Source organism: Castor canadensis, chromosome 13, assembly GCF_047511655.1.
Source record: "Castor canadensis chromosome 13, mCasCan1.hap1v2, whole genome shotgun sequence".
Classification (NCBI taxonomy): domain Eukaryota; kingdom Metazoa; phylum Chordata; class Mammalia; order Rodentia; family Castoridae; genus Castor; species Castor canadensis.
The window spans coordinates 20,058,555-20,075,992 of record NC_133398.1 but is presented as its reverse complement, the minus strand read 5'-3'; the positions used below and the strand labels follow the sequence as shown (position 1 = coordinate 20,075,992).

General features: G+C 41.2%; 1 protein-coding gene across 9 annotated transcripts in view; it reads right to left on the bottom strand.

Annotated features, from left to right (window-relative positions):
• The window catches only part of Tnc (tenascin C), an 80,271-nt gene that overhangs the window by 12,247 nt on the left and 50,586 nt on the right, over nt 1-17,438 (bottom strand). For 4 of the 9 annotated variants that reach the window (XM_074051168.1, XM_074051169.1, XM_074051170.1 and 1 more), the window contains 3 exons: nt 5,277-5,399; nt 4,059-4,202; nt 1,489-1,608 (listed from right to left, as the gene is read on the bottom strand). In XM_074051168.1, coding sequence (XP_073907269.1) covers nt 1,489-1,608; nt 4,059-4,202; nt 5,277-5,399 — 387 coding nt within the window. Of the gene's footprint in view, nt 1-1,488; nt 1,609-4,058; nt 4,203-5,276; nt 5,400-10,042; nt 10,316-11,822; nt 12,096-17,438 lie in introns of all 9 variants that reach the window. The other 5 variants (XM_074051165.1, XM_074051167.1, XM_074051171.1 and 2 more) reach the window with 2 other exon arrangements.

Sequence of the window (17,438 nt, the reverse complement as noted above, 5' to 3'; positions counted from 1 at the left end):
GAGCTAATTCACCACCCCCTCTCCCCCACCACTCTTTCTTTCTCTTGAGCACTCACTTCACAGACAAAGGATAGATCCTATGAGGACTGGGTTTTTCCAGGCACCAGATCAGAAGAAGGGGAGTGAGGGGTCAGGAGATGTCTTTCCACATAGTATACTGGTTGGAACACTTTGTGGCTGAGGCACCAGACTGAGCTAAGGAGAGTTGTAGGTTGCATCCCAAGCCTTGGGCTACTTCAATTTAATTTGTCCTGTTGCTTGCTCCCTCTTCTTTTACCCCTACTCATACATACTTTTGTAAGTTACCAAATACTGTCAAATCAAGAATCACAAAATCCTTAAGTCTGAGGGTCACAATTATCATAAATACCCAGAGTCTGGGTATTGCCTCTCAGGTCACTAGGTCATTCATGTCCAATGGTGGAACAAGACCACAGTGTCTTGGTGAGTGTGTTTATCTCTTAATCATAGGGGACCAACCTCCTGGTCAAGGACTGGGGTTTCCCAGGTATGGAAGTTTTAGTGTTACAACTGGGAAAGTCTTTGGTAAACTGGACAAGTTGGTCACCTTACTGCATCACTGTAGGGAGCCTCCCTCCCCATTTTGGCCTATGCTCATGCTTATCCTGAATCCACAATTTCCATGATTCCTTCCAACCATAACTTGATTTGTTCTAGGTGAGGCAACGCCATCTTCCCTGCCTCAGAAGACTTTGTTCACAAAGAATAAGAATTAAGGAATAAAATGAATAAACCCATTTCTTCCTTCTGCCCTTTGCTCTGTCCTCACAAAGAACTTTCTCAGGTTATTGCCAGGGATGAATTAAAATTTTCAGGGGCCTAAGGCATGGGTATGGAACCATCTCATGTTGTAACTGAACGCACAATATCGAACAAATATAAAGCTTACACATTCTTGGAAATGGAAATAGCAGAATTCTTTCTAGTGTAGTTCATTACAAAATTATGCATGGGTTTATTGAAAAGAACTCTTTCTCCTCTCTCATTTGTATTTGATTTTACTTTCTTGTGGCTGTGGTTGACTGGTAGTCTATACAAGTGTTTAATTTGCACACTGGGTTAATTAGCCTAGGTGGTTGGGAAACAAATTTAAAAAAAATCAGATTTTTTCAGTCAAATTTTCTTCATCTGACTTCTGTGGAGTCTGAAAAACCCAGGCACCACAGGACTCTGGAATGAGAGCTTCTTCCTAGAGTGTGTGTCTCCTATGATAGTCAGGGAGACCAGCAGGAGACGAGGAACAAGCTAGGAAAATACATGTGGACTGGAGATGTACCCTCTTTGTTTGTTAGATGGCCTATCAGACTGTTGTGAGGTTGCAACTTAGAGCCACAAGGACATTACTGGCCTTTCCAACATACCCATGCATTTTTGTCACCCTGTACCAAACGTGGCATGAAGAAGAGAGAGGGGAAGAGTTTGCAGCAAGATACACACTAGAGTGAGGAGTCTTGGACAAGACCGTACCTCTCTCCCCTGTGTAGGAGATGACATAGTTGTCCACGGCAGCAATAGCTGGCTGCCACATTGCCAAAGCTTCTGAGTCAGTGATGTTGGCTATCACCAGGCTGGATGGGCCATCCAGAGCTGCAAAGAAAGATGGTGGGAAAGGGGCTGGTTATTATGGGGTGGACCTAGATCACAGCTACCCTGCTGTCTACATGTACTGCTTATGACTCCTGGTTCACATTGTCAGGTGTACAGAACCTGAGCCTGGAGCCAGGCTGACTCCTTCCTTTGTTGGTTGGGGTACTCTGGATCTCTAGCTCTGCTGTTTTTTTTTTCTTGGTGTTATTTTGATTTTCACATTGTATTATGGGTGGGAAGGTGCTGAACAATGCAGAACACCTGACAAGGATTATCAGCAGAGTTCATGACCCTTATCCCAGGGAAGGAACTGACACAGAGAGAGAGGAGACCTGCATGGCCAAGCTACTTGAGGCCTTTCTGGGCTTTGGGCGATGTCTCTGATTAGGGGACTTCTAGGCAATTTGGGCCAGGTTCTAGAGCCTACTGCTCTCAGGTTTGTTGTGGCTTCTTTACCTGTGCCTCTGTGCCCTTGGGGAAGTCACTTTACTTCCCCAGACTTCACTTTCTTTAGTTGTCAAGAGCAGCTACTGTAAGGATTGACTAGATGATGTATGTAAAACATACTGTGAGAACTCTAAGTAATTGCAGTTGTAATTAATATGTCTACTATTAAAGTTATTTGGCCTGTTACGCTAGTACTTGGGAGGCTGAGACAGGAGGACCATGAGTTTGAAGCCAACCAGGGCTACATGTTGAGACCCATCTCAAAAGAAAAAAACAAGATTATTTGGAATATTAGGTATGACTTTCAAATGACTTGTACTGAGAAAGAATATTCAAGGGACATTTATTCCTGGTCTCCCTGTTTTTTTTTTTTTTTTTATTTGTTTGGTTTTTTGAATTTGGATTTGAACTCAGGGCTTTGTGCTTATAGGCAGGTACTCTACCACTTGAACCACACCTCCTAGCCCTTTTTGTTCTGGTTATTTTGGAGGCAGGGTCTTACTTTCTGCCTGCACTGGCCAGGAACTGTGATCCTTCCAATCTCAGCCTCCTGTGTAACTTGGGGTGACAGGCATATGCCACCATACCCAGCTTTTTTCTTCTGTTGAGATGGGGGGGGTCTCATAAACTTTTTGCCTGGGCTGGCCTCAAATCAAAATCCTCCTGATTACAGCCTCCTAAGTGGCTAGCATTATAGGCTTGAGTTACTGCAACCTGGCTCCCTGGCCTCTTTTAACCACTTTCCCTACTCAGTGTCCCTTTCTTGGAAGCCAACCTGAATTTCCCTCTATTTGGCTACTCCCATGATGGCCCAGGGAGATGAGGACCTGAGCCTACAGAGGTGAGAACTGCCTGAGAGTCAGGATGAGACAGAGCAATTTGGGGAGCCTGCATCATTCCCTCTGAATCCCTTCCTGTTTCATTGTGCTTTTACAGAATCTCCTTTAACTGGTGATGGCAATGGGGCCTTGGGAGGAAACACACCCAGCATTTGTGAATGGCTGCTGTGGACAATCATGAGGGAAAGTTTTCTTTGGGAAAACAGAGGCCTGTGTGGTGGGGTACACAGGACTCTAGGTTCAGATGGGATGTTTTAATTGTATATTATCAACTCTTTTGGGCAATCAGGATATTTTTAAAATTTCCTGTGGGGCCCATTCTTTGGATCCCTTAATGGATTGGGCTGGATAATTGCTAATATCTCAAAGGATAAATTGTCTAGAGACATAGATGCCGGAAGAGAAATTTTCCCTCAATGTGATTCATTATTTCCTATTTATATAGTACAGTGTACTGTACAAATCAGGTTTTATTAGGAAAATAACCTTTTACTTTAGAAGCACACAGGGTTTTCAGTCAGACTGACCTCTGTTCAAGCTTGGTCCCAACATTTACTAAATATGTGCTTTTGTAATTTCTCCATGTCTCAGGTATGTCTTCTGTAAGCTGGGAATGATGATTACATGTTCAGGGTTTCGCAACAGTGCCTGGAATGCAGTGCCAGAGAGAGAGCAGCTACTTTATAGCTGTTGCTCTCATATGTCATATGTCACAGCACTGCTGTGAGATCCTCACAACCATGCCAGGCAGTAGGTGGGGAAGGAAAGAGGTGGCAAGTGAAATTTCCCAATCAAGAAGGCAGGAATGAGTCCATTTTACAGAGAAAACTGGACTCCAAAGAAGGTGAATGGCAGCATATGTGGCTGGTAGGCGGTATAATTAGGATTTCAACCCAATTAGTATGACTCCCAAATTTGGGCTCTTGTTTTCACAATACTCCAGGCAATGGAGGCTGGAGGAGTTAAGGATGCCCCAAAGATTACTCAGCTCATAAGGGGCCAGAAATGAACTGAATTATAAGTCCAGTTCACTTTCCACTAGGATTTCATAAGTAAACCTTTCCCCAATTGCTGAGTCATGAACCAAAATGCTGCAGGCCAGGAGTCAAAGCATGTATGAGTGATGTTTGTAAAAAACAAAAGCAAAAGCAAAGGCCAACGCACCTGTGGTGAGTGACCCTGACACAGGGTCGCTTTCCTCGAAGCCCTTCATGGCGATGACACTGACATGGTACTCCATCCCAGGTGTGAGCTTCACCAGTTGGGTCTCAGTCTTGGTTCCATCCACCATCACCATGGAGGGTGCACCTGGAACACGGGGATGAAAGGTCAGAACTGGTGAACCTCACTGCGCTTAGCCACTGCAGCTTCAATACTGGGAGGATTCAGTTTGGAAATGAATTTATGTCTTTATCCAACTTCATTTTCTTAACTTCCTCTCATTTTCTCCCACCCTCTGGCATGAGGGAAAAGGCCTTACTTTTTGTATAATGCTTTTTCCATTGGTGCAGATGCCAAAAACCAACCCCAGGGAGAGAAAGACATGATGTCATAGCCTACTAAAAATGGCTGGCATGTTGTGCAGTTTTAATTTTCTTTAACTCCTCTCCCCAAGTATATGGAAAGCTTATTACATAATGTGTATCTGAACTATTTGACCCATTGACTTGTCTTCGGATTATATAAATTTACTTATTAACAGATATTCTATTCACGATAAAAAGATGGTCAGATCATAGTCAAGTTTGTGCTCTTATAATTATTAGGAAGTCTAGATTTCTATTCCTTAGGATTTCAAGGCTGGTGAGGAGCTGATCAAACTCCTTGTGAAGATGCCATAGCATTCCAGTTACCGACCAACCCCTTTCTACACATCTTTACTAGCAGAGAGTTTACTACCTGATGGGATATCTTTAGGCAGATTTCATTGTACCTCCTCCCTGAGGTCTCCATTAGAGCCTATGGATTCTGAACTAGAACTCATAGCTCTGCTAAGTCTAACTCCCCATGCTATAGTGAGACAGATTTTTGTACCCAGGGAAAAACTCACACAAATCTAAGACTAGTTATTCAGTTGTTGTGCTCAGAGAGAAAAAGTCTAGCATATGTAGAATCTTTTGTCATTGTGTTCAAACAACACCAAGACTTATTTCTCACAGAGATTTTCAAGGCTGAAAAAGGTCTTAATAAGTTGACCTTTCTCAAGGTAGTTTCTCCCAAGGATCTTATAGAACTTAACAAATGAGGTCTCTCCAATGGTCTCAAAAATTAGGACTTTTGCTGGCCACAGGTTTGGGGGATGGGAATTATTAGGGTATTTTTTCACTGTTCCACCAGAACCCTCCACATTCCTCCTGACCCACTCCTCTTTGAGTATCCTACCTCCTGTCATGGGCACATAGGTAATCCGGAAGCTTTCCACCTGAGCAGTTGGTGCCCTCCAGCTGACGGTGGCCGAGTTTTCAGTGATGTCTGAGAACATGATTTCCTTTGGCGAGCCCATGGCTATAATGGAGAAAATAGAAGAGAAATCCAGAAACAGTTAGCTCTCTTGTCCATCAATGATTTTTCTTGGACAATGGAGTGTGTAGAGTTTATATCTGAGTCACCAAACCTTTAGGATAGAGAATGTGTGATCTGTGGTCACATTGTGACATGATAGAAATATTTTTTTGATTCCAGGTACAGAGCCTGGGAGTAACCGACTGTCATTAGGCTTCACTCAAGGGGTGTTTTAACATCTCAGCAGGCTTCCATGGAGGAGAAGAAAGTGGTTTCACAGACTTGAATATGTTCCCCTATTTTTATTTTTAGCAATTTTCAAGTCTTTGCTTTCTAGTTTTATTAATTAATGCTAAGAATTGACAACTGTACAGTTATTTGTGACTTATAAGTCTTAATTCCCTCATAGAAACCCCCAAGAAGACTTGTTTATAACCACTATACAGGGGACCAAAGTCTCCATTCTCCAACTGACATTCCTGTGACTGGACCTTTCTATATTCCAGGACTGGGCAGCCAAACCAAGCACAGCCTGGGATCCTGGAAATGATATTCATTCAGAAAGTGATCTTGACCCACTTTTAGAACTGGAAGGAGATCCAAAGCCAGGGGAACATCAGGCCAACACCAAAGTAAACCCAGTGGACGTGGGGGTCTACCTGCTGGGAAACCCAGGCCCAGGGGTATTTACTGCCCCTAAATTCCTCCCCTGCCATCCTGGTTTCCGTTGGCTTTTCTCTGTGTGTGTTTTGGCTTAGGTTTCTGCCTACTTCAGCTGACCATACTTAACTAGAGGATCAAGAAACAATTTTCAGGCTCTAGGGAGTCACTCCTCATCCTTTCCCCTCTTCAACCCATGTTGATCTTTAAGTTTGGAAACCCACAGAAATTTAGGGAGAGTTTTGTTTTTTGAATTTCTACGCATTTCTGTCTTTTTTTTTCTCATCTAAGACATCTCTCTCCTCCTACAACTTTCTTTTGTGACCTGGAACCACCCCCAGGCTCTGTGACTGCCTAGGTTTCTTTCCTGGCCATGGAAAGTTTTAAAAACCACATGGTCTCAGAAGCCTGCAAGATCTTGATTGTCTAAATGCCATAGGGAGGCTGGGTGGCCTGGGACAAGTCCCTTCACTTCTGTGGTCTTCAGTGGCTTATCTGCCAGTGGGGAATGTGGTACTTACCCACAGGAATGTTCTGAGGATTAGCAGAGATAATGGTGTGAAAACTCTAGCATAGCGTATGGCACATAGTGAAAATTCAGTAAATATAATTGTCCTATTTTCTTTCCCATGTGACCTTATCCTCCATGCCCACTTTGGATTATAAAGTATTTCCCAGGAAAGATCTAGATGAGACCAGCTGAGAGAAGATGCCTGGAGGTACATAAACTCAAGCCTAGAGGATCTTGGTCTGCCCACCTGGATCATTCTGACTGAACCTGTTGGTTAGTATAGGTTATGATACATTTTTTTGTCTTATAGTCAAATCTTTTTTTCTCTAGACCCTAGTTTTCTCATCTGCAAAGTGGCAATAATATCTGCCCTTTCTTAAGTGCCACAAGAATTAGTGGCCTCATCCTTTACACCCTCCTGGGAATACAATTCATAAACATGGTAGCAGGAAGATAGCCATTCCAAACTTGAAAGAATGGCACAATAGAGGTAGAATCTGGCACAATGGCCATGGTAGTTTTGAACCACAGAACTTCCTAGGCATTAAGAACACTTGTTATTCTAGTCTGTCCTTCTGCCATGAACAGGGCCCCCAGGTCTCCCTACAACAGACTAAAAAGTTGGAGAGACCCAGGAAGTAGGAAATATCTGCAGTTGCTAAAAACTCTTAAGGAGGCTGAAAAGAGCTTCTATTTGCTGTCTGCATAAAAATTTGCCTCCCCAAATCTGTAGTAAATGTTTTCCATTATGTGACAATTGACAATACTTTAAAAAAATTATTCAACATATTTTTATTGAACACACGATATGTTTTAGGTCTTGTGCTAAGTTAAGGAGACAGTGGCTGTAGTATTGTGGTTTGAGAGCAAGGATTTTGGAGCTAGACTAATGTGGGTTTGCCTGTGTCTTGGAGATTCTGTGAGGTGCCTGACAAAAAAGTGCCTCTAGATAGAGACACTGGGTGAAGGAACACAGTTTAATAAAGCCTCCAGTATATACTCTGGAATTTTTAATTAAGTAACCCATTAAAAATGAAATTTACAGTTGGGTATGGTGGTACATGCCTGTAATCCCAGTTAAGTGGGAGGCAGAGATAAGAGGATCACCACCTAGACAAAAACATTTAGTGAGATCCTAGTTCAAAAAACAAGCTGGGCACAGTGGCTTGAGCCTGTGATCCCAGCTACTTGAGATGGAAGTAGGAGGATCATGCTCTAAAGCTCACTAAAGCAAAAGCAGAAAACTGAGCTAAAAAGAAACTAAAGCAAAAAGAGCCAGAGGCTTAACTCAAGTGGTAAGAGCGCCTGCCTAGCAACCACGAAGCCCTGAGTTCTAACCCAAGTACCACAAAAATAAATAAATAAAATTTAGATTAAATCATAAAACATAGTAATAGCTAATATTGTCACTATGGGCAGGGAAATTGTGTTAAACTCTTGACATTCATGATCTTATTTAAATCTCATAACTAACCTTTGAGATAAAGTCTATTTTTTAGATGAGGGAAATGAGGCTTAGAGAAGCAAGGACACCTGTACACAGTCACATAGCTAAGACTTGGGAGAGACATGGTTAGACTCCAAGAGTATGCCTGGATACTCGGCAACACTGTTCTCTCTCTGCTGCTCTGGGCACTCAGGCTGGGCAGCTGGTGCCCCAGAAGGAGGAGTCTCAGTTCCTTATCAGAAGAGAGAGACAGGGCCTCACAGGACTGCTCACAAAGGTATGAGGCAGGGGAGAGAGCAGAGGAGAGAGGAGGAACAAACCAAAGGGAAACTTTCTTTTTTGGTAGCACTGGAGTTTGAACTCGGGGCCTCATGCTTGCTAGGCAGATGCTCTACCACTCAAAACACACCTCAGCTCAAAAGGGAAACCTTATGAAGCCAATGAGGTGAGGCCTCTGTTCTGCTTAGGTCTCTCTCCTGGTCTCTTGGGTCCTGGAGCACATGGATACAAACATGGGCAAATATATCCTCTGTCTCTCTCTCTTTCTCTTCTTCTTCCTTCTCTTTGGCTGTGAACTCCATTGACTCAGACAATGGGATCTACTTTTTCTTTTGTTCTTAATAAAAATAAAAACACAGCTCATGATTATTCACTCTTTTTCGCTTTAAAACTGCAGGGCTTCTATAAAAAAGATCAGCAAAACAAAACTAGTGATCAGAAGTAAACTTTAAAGAGCAGTGTTTATAAACCAAGGTCAACATCAGGCTCTGCCTCTGATCTGAAGCCATTTTATGGTCAGACACAGGGAAGAGGAGGCTGAGATCGGCTGCCTGGGACAGGGTGCCTGTGTGAGTAAGGAGCAGGGTTTTCCTCCATTAAATTGCTGCCTGAGTCCAGCGTTTTCAACACATCTAAAAAGCACTGGTTATGGTTTCTGTGGGTAGATTCCTGGAGCTTACTGTGTTCGGAAACTTGACATAATAAAATACCTGTCTTTATGCAAAAAGAGAGAGTTTAGGCTAATGTCAGGCTCTGTGCCTGTCAGAGATTGTGAGCAGGTACATTCATTGGTCTTCTGTCATCCCGTCTGCTTATATTTAGCAGTACTGGAATAATCTTGTCATTTGAGTTCTCTTCCAATTCTAGCTGTGTGACTTTTGGGAAATCACCTCACCTTTCTGGGCCTCACATTCTTTATGCACAAACAGAAGCGACTGAGCTACATCACTTCCCAGGTTCCTTTTGTGACCTCTGTGACTTTGTGATTCTTTCCTGGGCTTCTTTTGAAGCTGCTTCCTCTAGGGAGTGTATTTCTATGCCTCCCTCAGGAGAATGCACCTTACCTGTTGTAGGTCTTTCGTTTTTTTGCTCTGAAAAGTCAAGTAAGCCTTAGTATTATTATTATAGCCATGCTACTGACCATCTTTTATTTTTCTCTTTTATACTGAAAAAGGTTTCATTTCCCCTCTTGATGGCTTTTAGAGTCATTAAAAGTATCTAGTAGCTTCATGAAGGTCAGCCTTGCCAGCTCCTTCCTTGCTGATTACAGCTTTGGTTATTTACATGTTACATTTTACAAATATTAATTCTTACAGGTAGAGGTGTTATTTCTATATCATCCATCACCTAATGCAACTCGAACATGGCACCAAAGAACAAAGAATTGTCAATCGTATCCCTGGATGAAATACCCTGAGATAATAGGTAGAAAAAAGAGTCCTTGGAATTTAAAAGTGTGATAATTGGCAAGAAGATGCTGCGTGGGAGACAGCGAGACAGCTGTCAGTGTCAGGCCCTCAGCTAAGGGCTTTGCATGGATTATCTCATTGAATCCTCACACCCTACTAGGTAAATGGCACCACGCTCTTTTTGCTAAAGACATAGCTACATTGTCCAGTAACACGGTCTGTAATTGAAAGAGCCAGTTTGAACCAGCTTATCTGTGTCCAAATCTCTTGTAATTTCCCAGTCCTGCAAGAAGTGCCCTAGGTCATGACTTCTTTGTTCTCTCCTGTTTGTTTACAGTACCTGTGGTTGCTATGGCACTGACTGGCTGGGATCGTTTTCCATTGCTTATTCCATAGAGTTCAAGTTCATACTCAGTGGCCTCTCTGAGACCTGTTATGTCCCTGGTACGTTCAGGGGAAGAGAGGATTATTTCCTGTGGTTCAGATTGCCTTTTGGTATCTCTGATTCTGAGAACAAAACTGTCGAACATCCCTTCATCAGCTGTCCAGGATAGACGGAAACCGTCTGGGGTGGCATCTGAAACTAGAAGGTTGTCAACTTCTGGTTCAGCTTCTAGAAGGGGAAAAGAAAATGGTGGGAGAAGGAGGAAAGACATCATCATTGAGCAGCCCGTGCAATCTTCTTTCTGGTGGGGGTATCAATATGCAGTGATGCCCCGGCTTTCAGAAGTGGAAGTTGTCCTGAGATACCAAAAATAAAATTATTTGACATTAACAAGTTGGGTCAGGTGAGAAGGGGGAATGGTGGAGTTGACAATACAAGCTAAACAGATGCTTGCATCTGTGAGTTTTGTCCAAAAGCAATTCTATAAATCCACATCTGGACTCAACATTGGCCCCTCACATGCATTATTAAACAAGTTCAAAGCCAGTAACTTGTTTACAATTGCTCTCTGTCTTCCAGGGGCTTGAGTGCCCATCTGCTCTGGGACCTATTTCTTTTCTTTTTGAAAAGACAAATAAACCAACATTAACGATCTGTAGAACTGCTCTTGATTTTGCTGATTATACTTCCCTTGAGTCCAAGCAAAATGGCTTTTAAAATGTTATGGCCTTTTTGCTCTGTTCTTGGAGCTGATTTACTAAAGAAGGTTCCTATTCTTGACTTTCTTTCTTGTTTGATTTTCTTTTCTGTGATTTTAACCATTAGGTAAGCATTTAGATGGAAGAACTAAGGCTTGGAATCTCTTGAAACACATACACTTTGGACCTAGGTGTTCACCTTAGATTGCCTTAACTAGACAAAACTCAAGGTCAAGGTAAATTTGGAACTGAGTTTCCCAAAGTATGCTCAAAGCAAACTATTTCTGGTTGATCCTCTTCCTTAAAAGGTGTTCCTTGTCAAAGAAGTTTGGGAAATACTGCCCTCTGGGAGACACAATAGGATGTTCTGGATCCTGTTTCCAAACTTATTTGAACATGGAACTTCTTTACCAATTTGAATTGTCTGTGGAGCTAGTAATCTCTAGGAAGACTTTGGGAAACACAGGATTTTAACTGTTAAAATTGTTAATATTTCCCAAGGAATTATTAGTCTTGAGAAAATTATGGATTTAGTCTTTGTCAAAAGGATCTCTCTGATATTAGTGTTTAACAATTGACTAAGTTCCAATTTAGTTTTCCAGTGACAAGAAACTGTATAAGTTCATTAAGATCATGATGGAGACTTTGAGATGGTAAAGATTGTAAATACATTTTCAAAATATACTCATTGGTATATTTCTTTTGAGAAGGCTGAAATGTAGCTGGGGACCAGGCAAGATGAACACAAGGAAAGGTGAATGGAGTAAGCATACGAGAACTATGGACAAGACATGGGTTGAAGTACTCAGGGAACCAAGTGGAAACATTTCGACCTTCTCGTTTCTGGAGCGGGAGTAGGGAGTGCTTGTTAGATACATAAGACAAGGGGGAGTGTGGGAAGCACATGAACGAACAGGCCGTATCCATGGATTAAGTAGGGCATAGGGACAAAGATGTTAAAATCATGGTGATTCTGTAGACAGACCACATGGAAAGGGGCCAGGAAAAAAGAGAATGGCTCACTTGAATTGAAATACCTGTAATAATTTCAGCCCTCAAGGGCTTGGTTTGGTGCCCTTGGGTGAAGCCAGAGACTGTAACCTCATAGCCAATGCCAGTTATGAGGCCTCTAAGCTCCAGCTTCCTCTGGGTTCCTGAAAGTGTGAATTCCTGGGGGTCCAGCAGCTTCCCAGAATCCACCACCGTTACTAGAAAGCTGTCAAAGGCATTCTCCGATGCCATCCAGGCCACTGTGAACCCGTAGGGATTAATGTCGGAAATGGTTAGGTTTTCCAGGAGGGGCAAGGCCTCTGAAAGAAGGGAGGAGTGAAAATGACTCAGGTTAGCAGCACTGACCCTAAGACAGAGCACGTTTCCAAGAACAGCGAGAGACACTCATTCAATCATTTCATGTGTTATAGGCTCAGAAAACGAATGTTTAGTAAGAATTTATCGAGTGCCAGATAGTGTTAGCTAGCTAGAGTAATTCTCTTAACAAGAGTTTGAAGTTGGTATCATTCCCATTTACAGGCGACAAAACCAAGTTTCAAAAAGGTTGACTGATTTGGCCAAAGTCACAAGCTAGTATGTGATGGAGCAAGGTTTTTAGCTGAGTCTGACTCTAAAGTCCACAGATTTTTCTTGAAGGAATAGGATGTCCTCTGTTGGGTTTGGACCTATTATCTACTTCTTACTGCTGGTTTTGAAATAAATTGGTTTTTATTTTTTTGCAAGTATATTTCCTTTTTTGGTATACTTCATGTGTTTCTATCCCAATTCTAGTTCACATTTTGAATTGAACCAATTAGTGACACATCCTCATAAGCTAACATAAAGGAAGGGAGTAAGTTTTTTCTTTTTTTAATCTTTTAAGATTAACAATTGATGTTTATGGACAAGTAAGGAATTCTAAGGATTGCTAATTCTTTTGCTGTTTATTTTCCTGGGTAAAGTTAGAAGACAAGGATGAATCTGGACCTTCAGTAAGTTCTGTTATCATTTTTTGTTCATTCAGTCACCAAACATTTGTCCCAGGTACTCTTCTTCCTCAGGTGGCAACAAGTCTTTTCGCATGTTGGGATTCCCAAAGGGTGAGCTTTTCTCAACTAAGCTTTTTCAATGCTTCTTAGCTGAGGAGGCTTCACATCCATCAGTCTATTTAATTATCACAATGATATCGTAAGGTAGGTATTGCTACCCAGTTCCCAACCTTTATGACATGGAAGGAAACAGAAAGGACATGACTTATCCAAGATCACACATCTACTAGGTGGCTAAGTCTGACTCCAAGTTCTGTATTTTTTCTACAATTCCAAGCCAATGATTAATCAGTAAATCCCATCGGGGATGGATTGATGGAAGGGGCCCAGCACCTCTTCTGCATTCTGAATGCTGAATGCATTCAGTTTTTATCAGAGGAAAAAAGGATGGGAATTCCACGGTCAAGGCTACTTTAGCAGGCAGCATCTAGATTAGAATTGTCTTTTCCATTGCAGTTTAATGGGAACTTGCAAAGAGATAAATGACCTTGCACTAATGCCCATGGTCAAATCCATGGGAAGTAGAGAAAACTGTTGAAAAGTAGCATTTGGTGACTAAGTGAACAAATGCCCTCTTCCCTAAGCAGAGACTTCCTGTACTTATTTTGAAACACTTGAGGTTTATTTTGCAGCATTTTTTTCATATAAAGATTTCCCAAGAATCATAACTCTATCAAGGGCAAAGATGCAATCACATACACTGTGCAAACAGTCTTCGAGGTCTGTAAGACAAGTGTCTCAAGTTCTGTGGCTGGTTTTGTTTAGATAAGTGGTGCCCGCCCTTCTTTGATAGCTGGCTTTGCACTTCCAAGCCATCCAAGCAGGGAATTCCAATGAAAATGAAGGCTTTCAGGCTAATTAGTCAATCAAAGGCTTGTTTTTTCCCCCTAGTCCCTCCAGTTCATTTTTTCTTTCTTTTTTTAAATGCTTCTTTTAAAATACAATCTTTTCATATCATGGATTAACAGAGACAATATTGTAACCAGATCTAGGATTCCTGACACCAGGCTTTCTCAGCCTCCCTTTCTTCTTCACTCTGTGGGAGGTCCTGATGGAGATTACAAGTAATTGCCGGTTGAAACCTATGGCCATGCCTGTCCTCCTCTTCTCCGGGCAGGGAGACAGTCATCTCATAACTACCTGTCAAGAAATTTCTATATCCTGCCTTTGAAAGCTGATCTAAATAATTTAATTCACATTTGATAACTGTACAGAAAAAATAGCCATTTCTTAATCTTACAGTAAAATATATCCAATGGTATCTTGTAAATAATAGAGAAGTTGTAATTGCATAGCTCTACTTATCTATGCTTGTTAGTTATTACATTTATTTATTTGCAGTGTTGAGGATTGAACCCAAAGCCTCCTGCATGCTAAGCAAGCACTCTATTACTGAGCTACACCCCCAGCCTCCTTGGTTATTTTTTAAGAACACCACTTTACTCTTTCTGTTGGGAGAAAGCAGAAATGACTTAGCGTCAGTAAAATATCCACTAGTTGCCAGGCAATTACATTTCATCACATCTGCTTAATCCCTAAGACAGGATGCCAGGGGCAACTGTGGGTGTCCTCTTTCCAAATATAAGGAAATTAGAGTTCAAACAAGTTAGGAACTTACCAAGGATATGTAGCTAAGAAGACATGGGAAGGTTTAGAAACCACCCAGGCTTGATCTCAAGATTTTTACACTTCCTGGATACCATACTGCTTCCAAGTACATATTTAATTGTATGATTAACCTATTTTACTTATAGCAATTTACACCCTAGAAGAGACTTGTTAACTATGAAAGTCAGATGGCAAAGTCCATTTTCAGAAAGTTTTCATTCCTGGAAGACAAGTGACTTCTATTTTCTGAGGGTTTTTTCAAGGTAGGGATTTGATTAACTGACACCATTTTCAGTTTTTACCACTGACTTAAGAGAATGTAAGTATAGAAAATAGATAATCATTTCCTCTCGCAATTCACGGAAAAGTTAGAAGTCAAGTTTAATCAATGCCTATGGTTTAATTAACCTTAGAATTTACCTTTCTTCCTAGGTTTAAACTCATCAATATATTGTGCTTGGCAGATAAAGAATAGATTTTCTTTTTTAAGGAAAGAAATCATATTATTATATTTCCAGCATGCATAGTTTATGAACTATCTTACCTAGTGCCATTTATAGACAAAATACTAACTTAGAATTCATTTTTTGTTGCTTTGTTTTCTTGGCAGTACTGGGGTTGGAACTAAGCCTACCTTGCTTGGCAGGTGCTCTACCACTTGAGCCACACCTCTAGCCCTTTTTGCTTTGGTTATTTTTGAGATAGGGTCTTGCTTTTTTTCTGGGTCAACCTGAATGATCCTCCTGTTTATGCTTCCTGTGGTAGCTTGGATGAGAGGTGTGCACCCAACTATTGGTTGAGATGGGGTCTCATGAATATTCTGCCTGGCCTGGCCTGGAAGCACGATCCTTCTCATCTCTGTACCCCAATTAGCTAGGATAACAGGCACGAACCCCTGGTGCACAACTGGAATTCACTCTTTAGCCAGAATCTCCAACTTGCGAAAAAGGTAGCCTGTAAAACTGGCCATAAAATCCCTGAAAGTTTTAACAACTGTGGGGAATATTGTTTCTCCTTCCTAAGAGTGGCTCTGAAGGAGTGTCAGTTCTCTTCGTTTAGAACTTTTACCTCTGGCATCTTGGCTATTGTGAATTATGTTACTCTGAAACTAAGCGCCCATTAATGGGTGACTGCACAAAGAAAATGTGGTAAATACACATAACGGAGTATTACACAGACTTAAAAAGGAAATTCTGTCACTTGTAAACTACATAGATGAACATGGATGAACTGTGCTAACTGAAACAAGCCAGGCACAGAAAGAAAAACACTGCACGACATCACTTTTATGAGGAATCTAAAAACATTGAATTCATGGACATAGAGGAAAATGGTAGTTATCAGAGGCTTGGGTTGGGGGGTGGGTAGGGAAAAGAAAGATGTGATCCAAGAGTACAAAGTTTAGTTAGATGGGAGAAATAAGTTTTAGTGAGCTAACATACAGCATATTAATCACAGCTAATAGCAATGATTTGCATGTGTCAAAATTGCTGAAAGAGTAGATTTTAAATGTTCATTCTCACCACAAAAAAAGCAGGTGAGGTTGTTGATATATTAATTTAACTATTCTACAATATATACATATAGTAAGAGATCCTTTTCACAAATACAATTATTGCCTGTCAATTAAAAATAAAAATAAAGACATTTACATTTAGAGTGAAGACTGTGTTTTGGATTGACTTTTCCTTTAGAATGCCTTTCTGTTTTCCCCCTTCCCCATGTCAGGATTCTAAACAGACAAGCATGAACCTTTGAGTACCTGTAATGACAAAGGCCGTGAGGGGTCTTGTGGGGTTGCCAGCCCAGGTGGTCCCTGCCACACTAACATCATAGCCCGTGTCCTCCACCAAGCCTGTGATGTGAGCTTGCTCTGTGTCTCCTGGGACTGTGAACAGCTGGGATTCATGCAGGGAGTGAGCATGGCTGACATTGATAACAATCTTTGCAAAAAACCCAGCTTGAGCTGCCCAGGACACGTTGAAGCTGTCAGAAGTAATATTGCTAAGGATTAGCATGCCCAACTGTGGCTCTGGCTCTGAAGGGAAAGGAACATGGACACAGAGAGAGAGACATTATTATAAGAAGCAGCAGAATTCTCTAGAATGTTGCCACAGAAAAATGAATGCATCAGTAGCTCCAAATGTTTGCAGAAAAGACAGTGTATTATGCTGCATCTACACCAGAATTAATTATAATGACTGAGAATATATTCACTTTTCTGTAGGCATGGATTTGTGTTCTTTTAAAACACAGGCATGCCATTTGCAGTCATGTATGAAGAAAAGTAAACGAGCCATTAGAGCAGTGAATAGGATTCATATAAAGGGTATTATGGATACATTTTCCAACATCTGTGATGGGACACCAGTCCTATAAGATGTTCTAAGAAAAGACAGCTTCGTGGTGAGGTGTGCATTGTAAACACTGAATACTGTATTTTACCATAAAGATTCACAGAGCACACTAGCATTTTAAAACCTCTACTGGGCCAATTCTGAAAATAAATTATTTAATTTTGCTTACCTAGCATTTCATAAATGTATTGACTAATGAATACTCTATCTTAGAACTATCTTTGAACATTTCAAAGAGCTGGTGCTCCACTGAGCATGCTTTAGAAAAATGTTTCTTTGGATTGTACAAATTAAAGGCTAGTGACCATGTATGAAAAATTCTCTAATGGCAGTTGGAAACTCAAATGTATGTATCATAAGAAAATCTATATTTCACTCTAAATACTGCTAAGGTGAAGATGGTTCTCACTAAAAAATTCCTGGTGGATGCAAAAGCTAGGGGGAAACTTTAAGTTAAGCATTACATTTTCTGATTGAAGAATTTACTTGTTGGATAAATCAGAAAGATGGATGATTCCACTGAGGTTAACTTTCTCTTGTCCTTTAAAGTCTAGACAATTAGTGATGAGAGTAACTCATTTAGTGTAAGGGGCCTATGTGGCTAGTTTCAACTGAGATATACATGGGGCTGTCTTAAATGCTCATTTTT